Source organism: Vulpes vulpes, chromosome 13 (genome assembly GCF_048418805.1).
Source record: "Vulpes vulpes isolate BD-2025 chromosome 13, VulVul3, whole genome shotgun sequence".
Lineage (NCBI taxonomy): Eukaryota > Metazoa > Chordata > Mammalia > Carnivora > Canidae > Vulpes > Vulpes vulpes.
Window position 1 is genome coordinate 122,410,570 of NC_132792.1, and position 24,763 is coordinate 122,435,332.

The window sequence follows — 24,763 nt, forward strand, 5'->3', positions numbered from 1 at the left end:
GCTTAAAAGGTTGCAGCAGAACCCCGATCCGTCTCTATTTCTCCAGGAATAAATATTTCCTTGTTATCATATGTCATTAAATACTTGCCCACCATATAAATTTGCTTTCAAAGTTCTGCTCATTCTTCATCATATGTTCTAATTTAGTTAAAAAAAAAAAAAAGGTAATGTTCTATTTATTTTTAAAAACTTAAGAGACAGGCTTTAATTTTTACCCTTCACGTCTCATCAGAATCAAGACAGTATTGCTTATAAATTATCTCTAAATATGTATTTCTGGTAAACTGGGCAGAACTTTACGGTTACTAACAAAAAAAAAACAAAACAAAGGGTGAATACAAGATTTGATCTACATTCATGTTGATTATTATTTAATTCAATTTCTCTTGAACTACATGTATTTTTCTTATTTATTTATTTTTAAAGATTTTATTTATTTATTCATAAGAGACATACAGAGAGGCAGAGACATAGGCAGAGGGAGAAGCAGGCTCCCCCTGGGGAGCCTGATGAGGGAATTGATCCTGGGACCCCAGGATCATCAATTGAGCCAAAGGCAGACCACTCACTCAACCACTGGGCCACCCAGGAGCCCAACTATATACATTTTTTACTAGGTAATTTGTTTAGAAACTACATGCAGAGGCTTTCTAGAGTTTAATTACATTTCTTATACCTCAAAGTAACTCCTTACAGAATCTTAAATTCTGTCTAATTGACAGAAATAATGCATGCATTATCTTTTAAAAGATTTTATTTATTTATTCATGAGCGACACAGAGAGAGAGGCAGAGACACAGCAGAGAGAGAAGCAGGCTCCATGCAGGGAGCCCGATGTGGGACCTGATCCTGGGTCTCCAGGATCACACCCTGGGCCAAAGGTGGTGTTAAACCGCTGAGCCACCCAGGCTGCCCAACACAAATAATATTTAATTTTATAGTCATATTAGTTAAACACGTGAAATCACAATTATGTGACCCATTTGGATAAAATTCAAATATCCAATTTAATTTTAATTTTCTTTTAGCGGAAATAACTAAAAGTTACACGATAACCATCATAAATTCTTCATACTTAAAGCATTCATGCTACTTATTCTCTTTGGCCACATCCCACAGTGGCTGGGTAAATCAGCTTCATAAGATTTTACAAAATAGAAAATGGAGTGGTTTCTCAAATAGTTTTCAAGCAAAAAAGCAAAGTCATTATTAAATGTGTAAAGAACCAATTAGTCATGGAAAAGTAGTGAAAGATGCATGGAATATAGGGGAAAACTGAGAGAGAATAAAGAGTCTCTCTTTTATGACTACTTAGTCATGGTCTTTCAATCTGTTATTGGAATAACTAATAACTGAACAAAATATTTTTGCTGAGGGAAAATCCTAGAAATCATTATAAAACACAATTATCCAAATGTTCTTAATTAAATATAAATAAGATTACTGAAACATCTGGATAACATTAGGGTTTTTTACAGCTGTTTGTTAAGACCTGACAAAAGAAACGCAGAATGATGGCAATTCAAGAAACTTCAGCTACTAATTGGAAAAACATTCCTTTTAAGTATCTGGAATTTTGTTCATAAATCTGGCTAATCTATATGGTTCTGCTCTTTACTCAAGCTATAGCATTTAGGCAGTTGGCTTCTCTGGATTCCAATCTACCAATGCTATAGGTTGTTCTCCACCATGAATATGAATCACAGTTGTCAAAACTTCTCCAGTTTGGTCTAAGTGTTCCTGCTCTTGCCACGGGCCAGCTTAACTCCAATAGCCATGACAGAATTAAGTGCCAAATATGAGAGGGAAGAGTGAAAATGAGAATAGATGGAAAGTGAAATAAAGCATAGAGGCTAAAAAAATAAATGAGACAAAGAATAAGATGAGATAAGCAAAACCCTCTCTCCAGAATTCCTGTACAGACTGGTGTAATTGGTGTAATGAAAACTTGCCTGCACCATCCAAGTCATCTTTGTATATAAGGAGGAGGAATATTAAACCCAAACTGTGCATCAAATATAAAATTATATCTACAATTTCTATCACGGTGCTAGAACATATAGCATGCACTCAGGGAACAGAAATTGGATGGTATCACTCACCTTATCAAGTTCACTTGTCAGTTTTTTATTTTCTTCCGTTAATAATACTTTTTCTCGTTCATATTGTTGTTTGAATTCATTTTCAAATTCTTCCCTTTCACTTTGACTAACATAATTCGAAATGTAAGGAAATAAAAGAAACTGAATTAAAGGTAAAGTAATTGTATACCATATGCTTGTATTCTGAAAAATAACATATCATAAACATGCCAAATCCCAATCTTCCCCCTTAAAATTAAAAGTCATAGTCATTTCCTTTTATTTAATAGACTTGTCTGCCTACCAACATCTACTTTGTTTTTCGTTTGAAAACCTGAGGAAGACATTTGTGATTTGCAGACTTTGTGACTGTGTTCACCTTACTTGGTTGCATACATACCAGAAAGTACGGGAAAATGAGATCAGGGCAAGAAAGGGACACGTGGGCCCCAATATGATTCATATTTTAGTATCTATGCTGCCAAAGTGAGCCCTCCAATGTGATTCCTTATACCCAGCTCAAGATTGCTAGCAAACCCTTAATGAAATTTTCAACAGTTCTCTAAATATATTCACCCCTCCCTTCATTCTTAAGTACCTACCTACCTACCTAACACATCCATGCATACATACATCACACATTTAATATTATAAAACTTATTTAAAATGATAGTTCTGAGGGGCACAATTAATTCACCCTCAGAGGTAAACTCAGTGCTAAGAGACTTTTTGTAAACTAAGGGAGAAAGGGTAATCTCATATTCTAAACAACCAAAGAACCAATGAGGAAATTAAAGAAACAAAATACATGGAAACAAATGAAAATGAATACACAATGGTCCAAAATCTCTGGGACATAGCAAAGGCGTTCTAAGAGTGAAGTATCTAGCGACACAGGCCAACTCAAGGAGTAAAAAGCAGCTCACACAAACAATATAATTTTATACCTACGGTAATTGGGGGGAAAAAAAAGACAAATGAAACCCAAGGTGACCAGAAGGGAAGAAATAATAAAGACCAGAGCAGAAAAAAAAAAAAAAAGAAATAGAGATAGAAAGAAAGAAAGAAAGAAAGAAAGAAAGAAAGAAAGAAAGACCCACAATGAAACCAAGAACTAGTTATTTGAAAAGACAAGCAAAATTGATAAACCCTTACCTAGACTCATCAAGGAAGAAAAAAGACTCAAATACATAAAATCAGATACAAAAGAGAACATCTGACACCACAGAAATACAACCAGTCATAAAAGAATACTATGAAAAATTACATGCCAACAAATTGGACAAACTAGAAGAAATGGATAAATTCCTAGAAACACACTATCTTCCAAACTGAATCAGGAAGAAACAAAATATCTGAACAGATCAATCACTAGTAACAAAGTGAATCAGTAATCAAAACACTTCCAAAAAAAAAAAAAAAGCAAAAACAACAACACTTCCCCAAAATAAGTCCAGGTCCAGATGGCTTAACATGTGAACACCACCACACATTTAAAAAAGAGTTAGGGACGCCCGGGTGGCTCAGCAGTTGAGCGGCTGCCTTTGGCTCAGGGTGTGATCCTCGGGTCCTGGGATCGAGTCCCACATCAGGCTCCCTGTATGGAGCCTGCTTCTCCCTCTGCCTGTGTCTCTGCCTCTCTCTGTGTCTCTCATGAATAAATAAATAAAATCTTTAAAAAAAAAAAAGAGTTAATACATACTTTCCTCAAACTTTTACAAAAAAACAGAAGAGGACAGAAATTTTCCAAATACATTCTACGAGGCTAGCATCACCCTGATATCAAAACCAGACAAAGATACCACAAAAAAAAGAGAACTACAGGCCAAAATCCCTGATGAACCTGGATGTAAAAATGTTCAACAAAATACCAGCAAACCATATTCAACAATACATTAAAAGGATCATTCACCATGATCAAGTGGGATTTATTCTGGAATGTAAGGATGGTTCCATATGCACAAATCAATCAATATCATAAACCACATCAACAAAATGAAGGATAAAAATCATGTGATCATCTCAACAGATGCAGAAAAAGCATGTGACAAAATTCAACTTTGTATTCATGCCAAAAACTTCCAATAAAGTGGGTTTAGAGAGAACAGACCTCAACATAAAAAACGTCATCTATGAAAACCCTGCAGCTAACATCCTCCATAGAGGGGAAAAACTGAGATCTTCTCCCATAAGGTCAGAAACAAGAAAGACATCCACTCTCAGATCAGTGGAACAGAGATACGTGAAATAAACCCACACTTAAATGATCAATTAATCAATGACAAAAGAAGCAAGAATATACAATGGGAAAAAGACAGTATCTTCAATAAATGGTGCTGAGAAAACTGGACAGCTACATGCAAAAGAATGAAACTGGACCACTTTCTCATACCATACATAAAAATAAACTCAACACAGATTAAAGTCCTAAATGTGAGATCTGAAAAAATTGCTAAAGAGAGTACAGGCAGTATTATCTGACATTGGCCATAGCAAAACTTTTTTAGATATGTCTCCTAAGACAGGGAAAACACAAGCAAAAATAAACTGTTGGGACTAATCAAAATAAAAAACTTGCACAGTGAAGGAAACCATCATCAAAATGAAAAGGCAATCTACTGAATGGGAGAAGATATTTGTAAATGACATATCCAATTAGGAGTTAATAACCAAAGTATACAAAGAACTTATACAATTCAACACACACAAAAACCAAGTAATCCAATTAAAAAGCAAGAAGAGGACCTAAATAGACATTTTTCTAAAGAAGACATACAGATGGTCAACAGACACATGAAAAAGATGCTCAACATCACTTATCATCAGGGAAATGCAAATTCAAACCACAATGAGATTATCATCTCACACCTTCAGAATGGCTAACATAAAAAAAAAGAAGTAAGTGTTGGCAAGGATGTGGAAAAAAAGGATCCCTCACGCACTGATGATGGGAATGCAAACAGTGTGGAAGACAGTATGGAGGTGCCTCAAAAAATTAAAAACAGAAATACCATATGATCCAGTAATTCCACTACTGGGTATTTATCTAAGAAAAACAAAAACACAAATTTGAAAAGATATATGCAACCTTCTGTTTACTGCAGCATTATTTACAAAACCAAGATATGGAAGCAACCCAAGTGTCTATCAATAGACAAATGGATAAGGAAGATGTGGTATATGTGTATATATATACACATTGTGTATATGTATATACACAATGCAATATTACACAGCCATAAAAAGGGTTGAGATCTTGCCATTTGTAGTAACATGGATGGGCCTAAAGGGTATGAAGCTAAGTGAAAGAAGCCAGACCTAGAAAGACAAACACCATATGATTTCACTGACATGTAGAATCTAAAAATCAAAACAAATGAATACACAAACAAACAAAAAGCAGAATCAGACCCATAAATACAGAGAACAAACAGTTGCCAGAAGGGAAGGACAGTGGAAGATGGGTAGAATGGGTGAGGCAGAGTAGGAGGTGCAGGATGCCAGGTATGGAATAAATAAGACATAGAAATAAAAGGCACAGTCTAGGGGATACAATCGATGTTTATTGTAACGGTGTTGTACAGTGACAGATGGCAGCTGCACTAATGAGCACAGGTAAGATTGTGTGTCAACCTAAACTCAATTTAAAAAAATTAAAGAGGCTTATATCTTAGCAGTAAATGAAATTCAATGTGGATCTGTTCTGGGTAATTTCATATGACTGATTCCAAGTCAACAAAGAACATAAGTAATGGCTGATTTTAAAAATGAAATCTTAAAAACCTCTTCTATCACTGTATTAGTGAATATAAATGAAATTATAATTTAAGTGATAAATTCTGGGAAAATAGACCATCCTGTGTGCAAGCAAATCTGCCACTTTAAAATGTCCAATTGATGGATGAATGGATATAGAAGATGTACACACACACACACACACACACACAGAGGAATATGACTCAGCCATCAAAAAGAATGAAATCTTGCCATTTGCAACAACATGGATGGAACTGGACTGTATTATACTAAGCCAAATAAGTCAGTCAGAGAAAGACAATATTACATGATTTCATTCATATGTGGAATTAAAGAAATAAAACAGATGAACATACGAGAAGGGAAGGAAAAATAAAATAAGACAAAATCAGAGAGGGGGACAAACGATAAGAGACTCTTAACTCTAGGAAACAAACAGGGTAGCTGGAGGGGGGGGTGGTCACTGGGTGATGGCATGAAGGAGGGCACCTGTTGTGATGAGCATTGGGTATTATATAAGACTGATGAATCACTGAGCTCTACCTCTTAAACTAATACTACACTATATGTTAACTAACTTGAACTTAAATAAAATTTTAAAAAATCTTCCTTGATTCAGAAGAAACTCCAAATAATGATAAAAACTTGAAAAATGACAAAGAAGCCTTTTAGAAAAACATCTACACAAATAAACTGAGCGAAATTTCTATGTAAAACTTTTTTTTCCTACTAGCATTACACAAAGCTGAAGTCTCTTCCATACGAAAACAAAACAAACACACTCTTCCCTGAACCCTATGTCATGCTTCATTTTCCAATTCCCTGACTTCCTGTTCACTGGAAACCATCTGGAAACCTTGAACAGGTGTGCTGTATCCACTTTCTCATTACCTAACTGTTCCTCACAGGAATCTGGCTTCTGCCAAGCCACAACCACAAAAACTTGTTCTCTCACAACCAGCTGCTGTTCTGTTATCACATGCAGTCCATTGGACACCTTGGACAGTGTCATCCATTTCCTCCCTCTTCAAATGCTACCTTCTCTTGGCTTAGGTAACACCACACTCTATTTCCAGACTTCAGCTCTGCCTTTTTGGTCTCCACACTCTTTCTGTGCTTCCTGTAAATGCCCAAGCTCGACTTCTCTCTCCATACATTTCCCCTGAGCTGGCTCATTTACTGCACCACCTGAATCTAATGACCTGTGATGCTGGTGAACTCTGAATTTAGTTGAACCTCTCCTGCGCATATCTAAACTGCTGGCTTGGTATCTCCACAAAGATATCTTGCCAAGAACCTCAAATTCAACAAGCCCAATTCATGAGAGTGTGACACATAACCAAGTTCCTACTACCCTGTTTACTGTTCTCATGCACTCTACCCTCTTCTCTTTCCACAGGTGAGAAGCACAGCTAAGCATCTGTTTGAGTACAGTTCCAATACTTTTCTCCCTCTCTCTCCTGAATCATCTGTTGGATAATTTCTATCAGATTATAAATAAGCTTGATGTTATTTCTTCCATCTAAAAACAGCAACAAAAGGCAAAATAATTTCTTTTGGGATAAATTTCTCCTCCAACTACTGCTGCACTGCACTACTTGCTTTTCAGAGACTCCAACTACTACTCTATTTTCCAACTGCACCGCTTCAAATCTTGGATCCCACTGTGGGGTTTTTGCCCACTTGTTCCACTGAAATCGTTCCTATCAAAATTACCAATGAGTCTCATCTTGTTAAATTCAATGATCATTGTTTGGGCCTCATCTTACTCAATTCAGAACTCATCTCATTTAACACATAGACTGATTTGATATGTTTTCATGACATGGTTTCCAGGACACCAAATTTGCCTGGTCTTCTTCCTATCATTCTGTGCTGTCCATTTGGCTGTTTCTTCCTCATTTCCAAACTCCGAAAGACTGGAGCATGCCAGGGCTCAGTGCTGGACCTCTTTCCTATCAATAGCAATCACTAAGTGACTTCATATAGTCTCAATGTTTTAAATACTGTGTGAGTATAAATACTCCCAGGATTTTCTCTCTCACCCTAAAATCCAGGTTGATCTATCCAATGGCCTACATGACAAATCCATGTGAGTGTCTATAATAAGCATCTTAAACATAACTTTTAAAAAACGAGCTCCTGATAATAGTGCTATCTCAAACGTACTTCTCTAGCACTGTTCCTCTCTAAATGGTAACTACATTCTCCTGTGAAGGTCCCAAACCTCACTATCATCTTTGATTCTTCCTCTTCCTTTCTCACTCCACATCTAGTTCATCAGCAAAAATCAGTCTTTACTTTTAAGGAGTATCAGAATTCCAACATTTCTTAGCACTGCTTCGGCCTCCACCCTAGGCCAACCCACTGTCCTCTTTGGCCTGGGTATCGTGGACAGCCTTCTAAATCATTTCCGTGCTTTTATCTAAGTCAGACTGTTCTTAACCCAGTAGCCAGAGTAACCGTGTTAAAACACAATCCAGTATTTGTCAGTTTTCCACTCAAAATCCTGTAGTATGTCCCTGCAATGGTTTTACTCAGGGCAAATAACCAGAAGTTGGCTGTCACAAAGCCTTGTATGATCTGATCCTGTACCCTCTCCTAGTCTTTCCCCTTGAGTCTATCTTGGCCATATTGGCCTCATTATTTTTAATAGACTTTTAAAGAAAAGTTTTAGGTTCATATCAGAGATTTCCCAGAAAACACAGGTAGAGCCTCCCCACAACACCCCCACCAGAGTGGAACAGGTGTTTTGTCAGTAAACTTACAGTGGACACATCACCACCACCACTCAAACTTCACAGCTTCTATCAGGGTTTGGATATGTGTACGATAGCATGCACCCCATCATCATAGCATCATGCAGAGTAGCTGCGCTGACCTGGATATCTTCATGGACATCCTCTGCCCTCCCCCAAGCCCTGGCAACCACTGATCTTTTTACTATCTCTATAGTTTTGTCTTCTCCTTATTTCTTTTACCAGACTGTTTTCTGTGTAGAGTGTACTTCTCCTACATCTGTACAGGGGCCCCCCTATTTTCTTCAGCCCTTACTTCAACTACCTTCTCAGCATAACTTGCCCAGACTGGCCTATACATACAATTAATCTCCCCCTCAGTGCTTCACGGGCTGGTCCTGTGCCATATTTTTCGTTCTTGACACTTATCATTACCTAGTGTATTCTATATTTTACTTATTTTGTTTGTAGTCTTTCATCTAACTGAAGGAAAGCTCCATAAAGATGGAGATTTTTTTGTCTGTTCACTGCTATGTTCGCAGGGCCTATAACAGTGCTTTACCTACCACAGGTTCTAAAAAAGTTTTGTTGAATGAATGTACCAAACTAAATAAATTTTGGCTTTCCATAGAAGTTGAGATTGACAACAGCATATATTCAGCTGCCTAAAATCCAGAAACAGGAGCATCACTAGCAATTTTTCACATCTGGCCATTATGGCACCCAGGTTCTGGCTCTCTGGGATCTTCTGAGCCCACACGCTTCCCTCCACCTGCAGGGCCAGCACCTGCAGTCCTGCTCTTCTCTCTTGGCCAGGTTCCTACCTGCCAGCTGCTCCCCTCAGCCCCGCCCCCAAAGAAGCAAGGGTGATCTTTCATGACCATGTGTATCACCCTGTCACCTGCCTTCAATGGCAAAAGGATAGAGTCCAAACTCTCTGCCCTCCTTCAGGATCTTGCCTCTACTTCCTTCTGCAGACTCACTTATCACCCTCTCATCTTTCTACAACTCCCCGGTAGGGAAGAGCCTTTGTCTTCTGAATGAGCCTTGCTCCTCTCTTCCTCTTCATCTCAACACAATCCTGCTACTTCTGTCTGGACACTCTTCCACAGTTAGGTATTTTCTTATTTCTTTGGTCTTGACTTAGATACAATTTTGTCCAAAACACCCAGACACACCAAAGTTTCCTTCTGTGTCTCGTGCACGGGTGCTCCTGCATCTTCCTTGTGCTCCTACTATTCTGTTTGCTTTCCCATCAGGCTGCGTTATAATCTACTATTTACCAATCTAGGGCTGGGAGATGGAGACTGCCCATAAATCTCCAATCTCTAGCATACAACAGGCACTCAAGGAACATTTGTGAGACAAGTAAATGACTTGATTCTTACCTCTCTCTTCTGTTTTTCTCTAATTTGTCTTTCAAAATCATAATTTCCTTGTTGAGAGCAAGTTGTTGGCCTTCTGAATCATGAAGTTCTTTCTTCAGATTTTTAATTTCATTTGCATGTATTCCTTCTCTTTTAGACAATTCCTCTTCATAAAAGATACTTTTCTTTTCCAAATCCGTCTTTAGTTTGGATATCTCCTGCTGGTGTTCTATGCTGCACAGTCCTGGGGAGTAACTAATTTGTTTCTGCTATAGAAAAAATGACAAAAAATTGGTTCATCTGTAAGAATAATAAAATATCAAGTAATAACTTCTTTCTACAATATAAAAAACTGTTTGTATAGCTGAACATTATTTTTATATATTATCACCTAAAAATATTTTCTTTACTAAGGCTCTTAATCTTTTGTCTGCCATATGCTATGACTCTCTTTCTCAGTAGGTATTCCTTTATCATGTTGTATTTTACAGCCTTCTTCACACCAAGATTATATATTTATCTGTAATTTCTGCTCATAGCTATATAATTATATGTTTATATTTTAATTTCTAGTTCATACATAATTATCACTGGTATATGGAGTACCAGAAAAATCTAACTGCATCCTATTTCCGATGTGGAACTAATAAAGGATTATAAAGATGTGTCTTTAGAAGATTATACTGGGGTAAGAAATGACAGAGCTAGAATGTACAACAGGAAAGAGAGTGCTTTTCCAGTGGTCCAGGAAAACAGACAAAGGTTTAATCAAACATCTTCACATCCACTAGAATAAATGATAGGTTTCTTGGCATTTATGTAGGGCATTAGGGACAAGAAATTTAGTTGAAAGCCAACTTTTTAGAAATTATGATGAAATATATTCTCAGTAATAAGGTGCAAGAAAGGGATCCCTGGGTGGCGCAGCGGTTTGGCGCCTGTCTTTGGCCCAGGGCGCGATCCTGGAGACCCGGGATCGAATCCCACATCGGGCTCCCGGTGCATGGAGCCTGCTTCTCCCTCTGCCTGTGTCTCTGCCTCTCTCTCTCTCTCTCTGTGACTATCATAAATTAAAAAAAAAAAAATAAGGTGCAAGAAATATACAAAGTCCAAAGCTCCTTCCAGACAATGGCTAAACGGTGAACAGAAACATACAGAGATTACACTGAACCTCCTGAGCTTTGTAATTTTTCTATTACTTTGCTATATGCTATTTTCCCAGGTGATAAAAAAAAAAAAAAAGTTTGAAACCCAAAACACCTATGGGTTTATGTTTAGTGACAACAAGGAATCATGCTCTGGAGGATGTGGTCCTTTTTTTGAAAACAGTATTAAGGGCTGAAAAACTATTAATAGCTGGTTTAAAGTTGAGAGAAAACTATCCTCACTTCTTCACATAATTAAAAAAAAGACATCAATTGTTCTGGAGATATGTCTCTGGGGTATTCATTGTAGTATGCAAGACTCAGACTGTCCAGCAGTTTCTGTGGCAGCCTGGCACACAAAGCTCTGCTGGGACTGGGAGGAGCCACAGCAAGTCAGATTCTGGCCCTACACATCTCTACAAAAAAGAGGCCTAAATCCGCATCTGTGGCACTGACCACTTACCTATACTACTCTTTCATTTTTGTAATCAACTAAAAAACAATCTTAGTTTGCTGTTCTGCTTAGTATAGCTTGGCTGTTGGAATGGTAGCAGCATACACTAAGTTTCAAACAAAAATTACCCTGACATCAAAACCTAATAAAGATACCATCAAAACAAGTCATAGCCTCAAGTCACTTGTTGATAAGGTTGTAAAAAAAGTCAAATAAAATGCTGATAAAATCAAACCTTATATAAGAAAGAACAATCTACTACCATGAAAGAATAGGTCTTATTGCAGGTATTGAAGGTAACTTAATACTGGTAAACTTGTTAATTAAAGATACAAAAATTGCATTACTTTAATAGATTAAATTAAAATAAATCCAGATTACAATCTCAGTAAGTACCTATGCCCAAAACTATTTGATAAAGTCCCATACCCATTCCGAATACTACCTCACATCCCACAATAAAACAAAACAAAACAAAAAAAACAGTAAAGTGATTCTCCTTTACCCATTTTCCAGCTATCAGACAAAATAATACCTACTGGTGAAGCACCAGAAATACATACAAGAGATTTAGGAATAACAACCAAAATGGTGTCTACCACTACTTCTTACTTAGTATTTAGATATTGTCTGAATAAGTAATGTGCAATACTTACAAGAAATGAGTATCAGAAAGAAAAGTGATAAAACCATTATAATTTCCATAAAATTGCCCACAAAATGTAAATAAATCCACTAAAAAGTGTTGTAACTGATAAAGCTGAATAAAGCAACTGCATGTAAGATAAACATAAATCAACAATACTTCTGGGTAGTGGAATGAGCAGTAATAAAACAGTAAAAAATTTCATTGTTTATAGCAAAAACAATCTAAGAAAAAGTATTAGAAACTAATACATGCAGGGGGGAATAACAATAGTGAGTAATTTGAATTATATGAAGAAAGGACAAGTCTATAAAAGACATAAAAGAAGACTTGAAACAATATAGGAAAATATCCACTACTTTAAAGGAAAGACTAAATGTAAATGTATTCAATATTTCTCATATTATACTCCTTGTAAATATAATAAAAAAATAAATATGGGAGATGGTGCACGAGTGTTCCTTGTATACAAGAAAAATACACTTGTAAAAAATGCCAAACAAAACCCCCTGGGGGAAAAGGGAATAAAGAGGGAGAGAGAAGAATGTTATTTTCAGATATTAAAACATACTATAAAAATCTCTAATAAAGTCTCAGTATAGTAAAGCTCTATCCCAAAATAATTCAATATATGAGACGTCTTCAGTCACTGAGGAAGGCAGTGATTAACAGAATTGGAACCACCAATTAGTAACAAAAGAATAAAATTATTCTCATAACATCCCATCCAGCAAAACAAATCCCAAGTAAGTTAGATTTAAATATATTTAAAAATATATAGAAGTATAATTGACTAGAGTTAAATATTTTTAAACCCAATAGAAACATCCAGGAGAAGGCAGAATTACATACTTAACAAACTAAAAAAAGGACAAGCCAAGTTTTGAAGCAGTAAAAGAAACAGTAAGGAAAATAAGAAAAAGTCTCCTGTAATCTGAAAAGGAAACAAGACCAAAATTAAAGGGCAAATGATAAGTGAATAAATAGTTGTGGAAAAATGGAAGGAAAATATAGTTTTCACTATGCAAAGAGTTTATATGAATTTTAAGAGAAACAGCCTGCAAATTAAAAAGGCAAATGACAAAAAGCAGTAATTCACAAAGAAAAAAATACAATTAATAATCTAATAATGCAAGAAATGCCTCTTATACTTGCAACAATTTGTGGCCTGCATCAAGTGCCTTAAAGTGATCTGACAATTTCATTTCTAGATATCTAGTTTAAGAAACAATATCCAAAAATGCAATGCACAGAAGGGCTCATGGTAGTGACAGTGTTGAAAAAGTGAAACATAAATATTCAATAGTAGAGAACTGGACTAAGTGGATATTCTTCTATACTCATTAAAATCATGTTTGTGACAGTTAAAGAGAGTAAACGCTTGTATCACACTGTCAAGAGAATAATTACATGTGTTAAGAGCTGAATTTTGTCCTTCCAAAATTCATGTTAAAGCATGTTAAGCACTAGTACCTCAAATAGTCTCAAATACTGCATGATCTGACTTATATGTGGAATCTAAAAAAGTCAAACTCTTAGGAGCAGAGGGTAGAATGGTGGTTGTTGGGGGGTGGTATGGAGGAAATGAGAAAATGTTGGTGAAAAACAAAAGTTTCAAATAGGATGAATAAGTTCTGGAGATCTCAGGTTAAAGCAGGGTGACTAAAGTTAACAGTACTGTACTGTATACATGAAATTTCTAAGAGGGTAGATCTTAATTGTTCTCAGCCAAAAAAAAAAAAGTGACAGTATGTTAATTACCTTGTTGTGGTACATATTTCACAATGTATACAGATATTTAAACATTACATTTTATACCTTAAATATATATAATTATTATTTGTCAATTATATCTCAATAAGGCTGGAAAAAAGAAAGTAAAAGTAGGGTCTTTACAGAGGTAATTGACTTAAAAGGAGATCTTTAGGGTAGGCCCTATTCCAATAAAACTGTATCCTTATAAAAAGAAGAAATTTGGACTTGCAGTCTTGCAGAGGGAGAAGGCAGAGATCCAGGTGATACATAAGCCAAGGAACGAATGCAAACCATCAAAAGCCAAGCCTGCCAACACTTTGATTTCAGGTATCTAGTTGCAATAATTGAGACAATAAATTCTGGTTTCTCAGGCTACCCAGTTTCTGGTAATTTGTAGCAGCCCAGCAAACTAATACAACAGGGTAAAAAGTTCTTGTAGCATATGATCACAATTGAAAAGTTGTTTGTTTTTTTAAAGAGCCTTACTGACATACTATTCATATACCATACTATTCACCCATTTAAAGTGTACAATTCAATGGTTAATTTTAAGTAGTAAAAAAAAAAAAATATATATATATATATATATATCATGAAGTTTTATCATTTTAACCATTTTAAGTGTAGAATTCAGTAAGTATTAATTACATTCAGAATGCTGTGCAACCATGACCACTATGTATTTCCAAAACTTTTCATTATCCCAAAGAGAAATTCTCTAACCAGTCAAGAATAATTTCCCATAACCCACTCTACCTGGCCCCTGGTAACCTCGTTTACTTTTTATCTCAATGAATTTGCCTATTCTAGGTGTTTTATACAAATAGAATAATACAATACTTGTTCTTTTTTGTCTAGCACCTGTCACTTAGCATAATGTTTTCAAGATTTGTCCATGTTGGGGCATGTATCCTTATGATAGTTGAGTGACATTCCACTGTATTGATTTATTTACTTATTTATTTTTTTAAAGATTTATTTATTTATTTATTTATTTATTTATTTATTTTTTAAATCTTTTTTTTTTTTTTTAATTTATTTATGATAGTCACAGAGAGAGAGAGAGAGGCAGAGACACAGGCAGAGGGAGAAGCAGGCTCCATGCACTGGGAGCCTGATGTGGGATTCGATCCTGGGTCTCCAGGATCGCGCCCTGGGCCAAAGGCAGGCGCCAAACCGCTGCGCCACCCAGGGATCCCCTATTTATTTATTTATGATGGACAGAGAGAGAGAGAGAGAGAGAGAGAGGCAGAGACACAGGCAGAAGGAGAAGCAGGCTCCATGCTGGGTGCCCGACGCAGGAATCGATCCCGGGACTCCAGGATCGCACCCTGGGCCAAAGGCAGGCGCTAAACCGCTGAGCCACCCAGGGATCCCCCATTCCACAGTATTTAAAAACCACATTTTGCCTTTCCATCTGTTAATGGGCACTTGAACTGTTTCTACTTTTTGGCTATTGTAACACTGTTTCAAAGAACACTTATACAATTATCTGTTTGAGTTCTTGCTTAAAATTCTTCAGGGTACATACCTAGGAGTTGAAATGCTGGGTCATATGGTAACTCTATGTTTCCCTTTTTGAGGAACCACCAAACTATTTCACATCCTTGCAAACACTTGTTTTGTTTCTTTCCCCACCTTCATCTTAGCTATCCTAGTAGGTATGGGAGTGGTATCTTGAGTTTTTAACTTCATTTCCCTAATGACTAATGATGTTGAACATCTTTTCGTGGGCTTATGAGCTATGGAAATATCCTCTTTAGGGAAATGTCTATACAAGTTATTTGCCCATTTTTTGATTGGGCATTTTGTCTTTTGTTGTTCAATTGTAGGACTTGTTTATATATTCTGGATTTCAAACTCTTATTAGATACTTGATTTGTAAATAATTTTTTCCATTTCCTTAAAAACGTCCTTTGATGCAATGCACACAAGCTTTTATTTTGATAAAGTTCAATTTATGAAAAAAAAAAACTTTTTTTTTACTTATGCTTTCAGTGTTATACCTAAGAATCCATGCCATGGTCATGAATGTTTACCCCAATGTTTTCTTTCAAGAGTTTTATAGTTATAGCTCTTTTATTCAGGTTGATCCATTTTGAGTAAATTGTTTAATATGGCATGGGCCAGGGATCCAAATTTGTTTGCATGCAGAAATACAGTTGTCCTGGCACATATGCTGAAGGGACTGTTCCTTCCTCTCTGAACAGATTTAGTATGATGTCCAAAATCACTTGGCAAGAGATGCAAGAGATCCTTTCTCAACTCTTAGCTCTATTCCAGTGGCTTGTGTTTCTATTCTTGTATCAGTACACAATCTTTTTGTTACTGTAACTTTGTAGTCAGTCTTGAAACTGGAAAGTTTGAGTCCTCTAATTCTGTTTTTCTTTTGGTTTGGCACTTGGGGCCACTTGCAATTCCATTTGAATTTCAGGATTATATTTTCCATTTCTGCAAAAAGGACTGTTGGAATTTTACTAGGAATTGTGATGAACCTGCACATCACTTTGGGTAACACAACATCTAAACAATATTAAGTGATACTGACCATACACATAGGATGGATGTCTACTTGTCTCCTTTAATATCTTTCAGCAATGTTTTATAATTTTCATCACACAACTCTAACCTTCTTGGTTAAATTTATTCCAAGAAACTCTATTCTTTTAGCTGTTATTGTAACTGAAATTGCTCCCACAATTTCCTCTGTGGATTATTCACTGCTGGCATACAGAAACACAACTATTTATTGTGTGTTGGTCCTGCAACCTCAGGGTCATTTGTTTTCTAACTATTGAGTTTTAAAAGTTCTTTGCATATTCTGCACAACAGTCTTTTATTGGATAGGTCTACAGTTTTTTGCAGTCTGTGCTTCATCTTTTCATTCTCTTCACAATGTCTTTTGCAGAGCAGAAATATTTAATTTCAATGAAATCTAGCATATCAATTCTTTATTTCATGATTATGCCATTGGTGTTGCATGCAGGAAGTCACTGTCCTACCAAAAGCAATCTAGGTCTTCTATGTTATCTCCTAGGAATGTTATAGTTTTACATTTTACATTTAGGTCTGTGACCCATTTTGAATAAATTTTTATAAAGGGTACAAGTTCTATGTCTAGATTCATTCATTCAGTTTTGGATATCTAGGTGTTCAGCACCATTTGATGAAAACACAATCTCTGCTCCATTATATTGCCTTCGCTCCTTTGTTAAAAATGACTTATTGGTATATTCATTTGCCACTAGCACACAGCCATGATTACTGCAGACTTATGGTAAATCTTCAAGTCAAGTACTGTCAGTCTTTTCTGTGTTCTCTTCCTTCAGTATGGTGTTGGCTATTCGTCTTTTATATTCTAGGTCTTTTGTATTTTATTTCTGTGGGTACTAATATTAATATTATTGAGTTTTAAATGTCAAATTCCACTTGTTTACTGGTCATAAAGGACAGTGACTGGCTTTTGTGTATTAAAACCTTGTATCCTTCAACCTTCCTAAATGGCTTATTAGTTCCAGTTGTTTTGTCAATCCTATTTGATTCTCTATGTAGATGCTCACCTCATCCCTAAACAGTTTCACATCTTCCTTCACAATCTGTATACCTCTTATTTTGTCTTTGTATTAGCACATTAGCTAGGATATGCAATACAATGTTAAAAGGCAGTGGTGAGAAGTACATCTTCACCATGCTTTTGATCTTAGTGGGGAAATGTCAAGCTTCTCACAAGTATGATGCTAGCTCATTTTCTGTTAGACATGCTCAGGTTTAGAAATTACTGACAGCTTTTTATTTGAACAGATGTTGGATTCTGTCAGGTGCTTTATTTGCATGTATTGAGATGATCAAGGGATTTTTTTAGTCTATTGATGACACATTTTATTTGCTAATTTTTAAATGTCAAACCAGTCTTGCATACATGGGGTAAAAATACCACTATGGTATCATGTGTAATTCTTATTACACACTATTGGATACAATTTATTAATATTTTGTTCAGGATTTTTGCATCCATGTCTATAAGGCATATTGGTCTGTGGCTTTTTTCATGTAATGTTTTTCCCTAGTTTTAGTATTTGAGTAATGCTGGGTCATAAAATGACTTAGTAAATATTCTTTCTGCTTCTGACTTCTGAAAGAGATTGTAGAAAATTACTATGACTTCTTACTTTCATATTTTGTACAACATACCTGGGCCTGGTGCTTTTCTGGAAGGTTATTAATTATTGATCCAATTTGATAGAATCCTTTTTAGATTATTTATTTTTTTCTGTGTCAGCTTTGGCAGCTTGTGTCTTTTAAGGAACTAGTCCATTTCATCTAGGATATCAAATTTGTGTGTATGAAGTTCTTCACACTATTCCTTTATTAATCTTTTGATGAACATGGGATATGTAGGGATGTCTTCTCTTTGATTTCTAATATTAGTAGTATCTTCTCTTTTTTTCTTTGTTTTTGTTTTTATTTGTATTTTATTTTATAATAAGTGTTTAAAAATATAGCAGAAAGAACAGCATGTAAAACAGAATAAGCATATTCTTTGCAAAAAGATTTACTACAGAAAAGAGAAGAAAACTTTTTTTTTTTGAGAAGAAAACTTTTAACAAAAAACTAGTGTCAAGAGAAATGCAAATGTGTGAAATAATATAGACTATTATCTAAAGGTAATCCCCCTTCTTTTCAAGTATCTGGGGAGGTTATTAAATTTACATAAAGTACTGAACCCTGGGGAAGAGGGCAAGATGGCGGAAGAGTAGGGTCCCCAAATCACCTGTCCCCACCAAATTACCTAGATAACCTTCAAATCATACTGAAAATCTACGAATTCAGCCTGAGATTTTAAATCTCAGAGAACAGCTGAAACACTACAGTGAGAAGAGTTCGTGCTTCTATCAAGGTAGGAAGACGGGGAAAAAGAAATAAAGAAACAAAAGGCATCCAAGGGGGAGGGGCCCCGCTAGGAGCCCGGCTAAGGCCGGGGCGAGTGTCCCCAGGACAGGAGAGCTCCGTCTGGAGAAGCAGGAGCTGCACCAATCTTCCCGGGTGGAAAGGCGCCCACAGGGAGTTAGAGCAGGACCCCAGGAGGGCGGGGATGCCCTTAGGCTCCCTGGGACACTAACAGACACCTGCGGCGCGCACAGGAGGGTGCACAGGAGGGTGCACCGAGCTCCCTAAGGGCTGCAGCGTGCATACATTGACCCGGGAGCAGCTCGGAGGGGCTCAGGCGGCGGCTCCGCGCGGAGGGGGCTGCGCGGCTGGGAGCGCGAATACAACAGCGCAGACCCGGAGCACAGGACGCTGGGACACAGCCAAGGATCCGGCCTCCCCCCGGGACAGGCAGAGGCCGGGAGGGCACAGGACAGCAAGGACGCTCCTTCCCAGAGCTGAGCAGATCAGCAGCCCCGCCCGGGAGCCCCCAGGCCCTGCAGACGGAGAGCTCTATAGTTACTGCGGGGGCTGAATCCAGATTTCCAGAGCTGCCGCAGCCACTGGGGTTGTTCCTCCAGGGGCCTCACGGGGTAAACAACCCCCACTGAGCCCTGCACCAGGCAGGGGGCAGAGCAGCTCCCCCAAGTGCTAACACCTGAAAATCAGCACAATAGGCCCCTCCCCCAGAAGACCAGCTAGACGGACAAGTTCCAGGGGAAGTCAAGGGACTTAAAGTATACAGAATCAGAAGATACTGCCCCGTGTTTTTTTTTTTTTTCTTTTTGATTTCTGATTGCTTCCCCCACCCTTTTTTTTCACCTTTCTTTCTTTTTCTTTCTCTTTTTCTTGTTTTTTCCTTTTTTTCTTCCTTTTTTTTTCTCTCTTTTCTTTCTTTCTCTCTCTCTCTTTTTCTCCTTTTCCCAATACAACTTGTTTTTGGCCACTCTGCACTGAGCAAAATGACTAGAAGGAAAACCTCACCTCAAAAGAAAGAATCAGAAACAGTCCTCTCTCCCACAGAGTTACAAAATCTGGATTACAATTCAATGTCAGAAAGCCAGTTCAGAAGCACTATTATACAGCTACTGGTGGCTCTAGAAAAAAGCATAAAGGACTCAAGAGACTTCATGACTGCAGAATTTAGATCCAATCAGGCAGAAATTAAAAATCAATTGAATGAGATGCAATCCAAACTAGAAGTCCTAACGACAAGGGTTAACGAGGTGGAAGAACGAGTGAGTGACATAGAAGACAAGTTGATGGCAAAGAGGGAAACTGAGGAAAAAAGAGACAAACAATTAAAAGACCATGAAGACAGATTAAGGGAAATAAACGACAGCCTGAGGAAGAAAAACCTATGTTTAATTGGGGTTCCCGAGGGCGCCGAAAGGGCCAGAGGGCCAGAAAATGTATTTGAACAAATCCTAGCTGAAAACTTTCCTAATCTGGGAAGGGAAACAGGCATTCAGATCCAGGAAATAGAGAGATCCCCCCCTAAAATCAATAAAAACCACTCAACACCTCGACATTTAATAGTGAAGCTTGCAAACTCCAAAGATAAGGAGAAGATCCTTAAAGCAGCAAGAGATAAGAAATCCCTGACTTTTATGGGGAAGAATATTAGGGTAACAGCAGACCTCTCCACAGAGACCTGGCAGGCCAGAAAGGGCTGGCAGGATATATTCAGGGTCCTAAAAGAGAAGAACATGTAACCAAGAATACTTTATCCAGCAAGGCTCTCATTCAAAATGGAAGGAGAGATAAAGAGCTTCCAAGACAGGCAGGAACTGAAAGAATATGTGACCTCCAAACCAGCTCTGCAAGAAAATTTAAGGGGGACTCTTAAAATTCCCCTTTAAGAAGAAGTTCAGTGGAACAATCCACAAAAACAAGGACTGAATAGATATCATGATGACACGAAACTCATATCTGTCAATAGTAACTCTGAACGTGAATGGGCTTAATGACCCCATCAAAAGGCACAGGGTATCAGACTGGATAAAAAAGCAGGACCCATCTATTTGCTGTCTACAAGAGACTCATTTTAGACAGAAGGACACCTACAACCTGAAAATAAAAGGTTGGAGAAACATTTACCATTCTAATGGTCCTCAAAAGAAAGCAGGGGTAGCCATCCTTATATCAGATAAACTAAAATTTACCCCGAAGACTGTAGTGAGAGATGAAGAGGGTCACTATCTCATACTTAAAGGATCTATCCGACAAGAGGACTTAACAATCCTCAATATATATGCCCCGAATGTGGGAGCTGCCAAATATTTAAACCAATTAATAACCAAACTGAAGAAATACTTAGATAATAATACACTTATACTTGGTCACTTCAATCTAGCTCTTTCTACCCTCGATAGGTCTTCTAAGCACAACATCTCCAAAGAAACGAGAGCTTTAAATGACACACTGGACCAGATGGATTTCACAGATATCTACAGAACTTTACATCCAAACTCAACTGAATACACATTCTTCTCAAGTGCACATAGAACTTTCTCCAGAATAGACCACATACTGGGTCACAAATCGGGTCTGAACCGATACCAAATGATTGGGATCGTCCCCTGCATATTCTCAGACCATAATGCCTTGAAATTAGAACTAAATCACAACAAGAAGTTTGGAAGGACCTCAAACACATGGAGGTTAAAGACCATCCTGCTAAAAGATGAAAGGGTAAACCAGGAAATTAAGGAAGAATTAAAAAGATTCATGGAAACTAATGAGAATGAAGATACAACCATTCAAAATCTTTGGGATGCAGCAAAAGCAGTCCTGAGGGGGAAATACATCGCAATTCAAGCATCCATTCAAAAATGGAAAGAACTCAAATATAAAATTTAACCTTACACATAAAGGAGCTAGGGAAAAACAGCAGATGGACCCTACGCCCAGCAGAAGAAGAGAGTTAATTAAAATTCGAGCAGAACTCAACGAAATCGAGACCAGAAGAACTGTGGAAGAGATCAAGAGAACCAGTAGTTGGTTCTTTGAAAGAATTAATAAGATAGATAAACCATTAGCCAACCTTATTAAAAAGAAGAGAGAGAAGACTCAAATTAATAAAATCATGAATGAGAAAGGAGAGATCACTACCAACAGCAAGGAAATACAAACGATTTTAAAAACGTATTATGAACAGCTATATGCCAATAAATTAGGCAATCTAGAAGAAATGGACGCATTCCGGAAAGCCACAAATTACCAAAACTGGAACAGGAAGAAATAGAAAACCTGAACAGGCCAATACCAGGGAGGAAATTGAAGCAGTCATCAAAAACCTCCCAAGACACAAGATTCCAGGGCCAGATGGCTTTCCAGGGGAATTCTATCAAACGTTTAAAGAAGAAATCATACCTATTCTACTAAAGCTGTTTGGAAAGACAGAAAGAGATGGAGTACTTCCAAATTCGTTCTATGAGGCCAGCATCACCTTAATTCCAAAACCAGACAAAGATCCCACCAAAAAGGAGAATTACAGACCAATATCCCGGATGAACATGGATGCAAAAATTCTCAACAAGATACTAGCCAACAGGATCCAACAACACATTAAGAAGATTATTCACCATGACCAAGTAGGATTTATCCCCGGGACACAAGGCTGGTTCAACACTCGTAAAACAATCAATGTGATTCATCATATCAGCAAGAGAAAAACCAAGAACCATATGATCCTCTCATTAGATGCAGAGAAAGCATTTGACAAAATACAGCATCCATTCCTGATCAAAACTCTTCAGAATGTAGGGATAGAGGGAACTTTCCTTGACATCTTAAAAGCCATCTACGAAAAGCCCACAGCAAGTATCATTCTCAATGGGGAAGCACTGGGAGCCTTTCCCCTAAGATCAGGAACAAGACAGGGATGTCCATTCTCACCACTGCTATTCAACATAGTATTGGAAGTCCTAGCCTCAGCAATCAGACAACAACAAAAAGACATTAAAGGCATTCAAATTGGCAAAGAAGAAGTCAAACTCTCCCTCTTCTCTGATGACATGATACTCTACATAGAAAACCCAAAAGCCTCCACCCCAAGATTGCTAGAACTCATACAGCAATTTGGTAGTGTGGCAGGATACAAAATCAACGCCCAGAAATCAATGGCATTTCTATACACTAACAATGAGACTGAAGAAAGAGAAATTAAGGAGTCAATCCCATTTACAATTGCACCCAAAAGCATAAGATACCTAGGAATAAACCTAACCAAAGAGGTAAAGGATCTATACCCCCAAAACTATAGAACTCTTCTGAAAGAAATCGAGGAAGACACAAAGAGATGGAAAAATATTCCATGCTCATAGATTGGCAGAATTAATATTGTGAAAATGTCAATGTTACCCAGGGCAATTTACATGTTTAATGCAATCCCTATTGAAATACCATGGACTTTCTTAGAGAGAGTCTAAGAGTTAGAACAAATTATTTTAAGATTTCTGTGGAATCAGAAAAGACCCCGAATAGCCAGGGGAATTTTAAAAAAGAAAACCATAACTGGGGGCATCAAATGCCAGATTTCAGGTTGTACTACAAAGCTGTGGTCATCAAGACAGTGTGGTACTGGCACAAAAACAGACACATAGATCAATGGAACAGAATAGAGAACCCAGAAGTGGACCCTGATCTTTATGGTCAACTAATATTCGATAAAGGAGGAAAGACTGTCCATTGGAAGAAAGACAGTCTCTTCAATAAATGGTGCTGGGAAAATTGGACATCCACATGCAGAAGAATGAAACTGGACCACTCTCTTGCACCATACACAAAGATAAACTCAAAATGGATGAAAGATCTAAATGTGAGACAAGATTCCATCAAAATCCTAGAGGAGAACACAGGCAACACCCTTTTTGAACTTGGCCACAGTAACTTCTTGCAAGATACATCCACGAAGGCAAAAGAAACAAAAGCAAAAATGAACTATTGGGACTTCATCAAGATAAGAAGCTTTTGCACAGCAAAGGATACAGTCAACAAAACTAAAAGACAACCTACAGAATGAGAGAAGATATTTGCAAATGACGTATCAGATAAAGGGCTAGTTTCCAAGATCTATAAAGAACTTATTAAACTCAACAGCAAAGAAACAAACCATCCAATCATGAAATGGGCAAAAGACATGAAGAGAAATCTCACAGAGGAAGACATAGACAGGCCAACATGCACATGAGAAAATGCTCTGCATCACTTGCCATGAGGGAAATACAAATCAAAACCACAATGAGATACCACCTCACACCAGTGAGAATGGGAAAAATCAACAAGGCAGGAAACAACAAATGTTGGAGAGGATGCGGAGAAAAGGGAACCCTCTTACACTGTTGGTGGGAATGTGAACTGGTGCAGCCACTCTGGAAAACTGTGTGGAGGTTCCTCAAAGAGTTAAAAATAGACCTGCCCTACGACCCAGCAATTGCACTGTTGGGGATTTACCCCAAAGATTCAGATGCAATGAAACGCCGGGACACCTGCACCCCGATGTTTATAGCAGCAATGTCCACAATAGCCAAACTGTGGAAGGAGCCTCGGTGTCCATCAAGAGATGAATGGATAAAGAAGATGTGGTTTATGTATACAATGGAATATTACTCAGCCATTAGAAACGACAAATACCCACCATTTGCTTCAACGTGGATGGAACTAGAGGGTATTATGCTGAGTGAAGTAAGTCAACCGGAGAAGGACAAACATTTTATGTTCTCATTTATTTGGGGAATATAAATAATAGTGAAAGGGAATATAAGGGAAGGGAGAAGAAATGTGTGGGAAATATCAGAAAGGGAGACAGAACATAAAGACTCCTAACTCTGGGAAACGAACTAGGGGTGGTGGAAGGGGAGGAGGGCGGGGGGTGGGGGTGAGTGCGTGACG

At 37.5% G+C, this 24,763-nt stretch overlaps 1 protein-coding gene across 50 annotated transcripts in view; it reads right to left on the minus strand.

Moving 5' to 3' along the window:
- The window catches only part of CDC42BPA (CDC42 binding protein kinase alpha), a 320,030-nt gene that overhangs the window by 89,123 nt on the left and 206,144 nt on the right, over positions 1-24,763 (minus strand). For 36 of the 50 annotated variants that reach the window (XR_011996311.1, XR_011996312.1, XR_011996310.1 and 33 more), the window contains 2 exons: positions 9,964-10,211; positions 2,103-2,208 (listed from right to left, as the gene is read on the minus strand). Coding sequence is in view for 44 of the 50 variants with exons in the window: in XM_072732749.1 (XP_072588850.1) it covers positions 2,103-2,208; positions 9,964-10,211 (354 nt within the window). In the remaining 6 variants the exon portion in view is untranslated. The remainder of the gene's footprint in view (positions 1-2,102; positions 2,209-9,963; positions 10,212-24,763) is intronic. The other 14 variants (XM_072732778.1, XM_072732781.1, XM_072732770.1 and 11 more) reach the window with 1 other exon arrangement.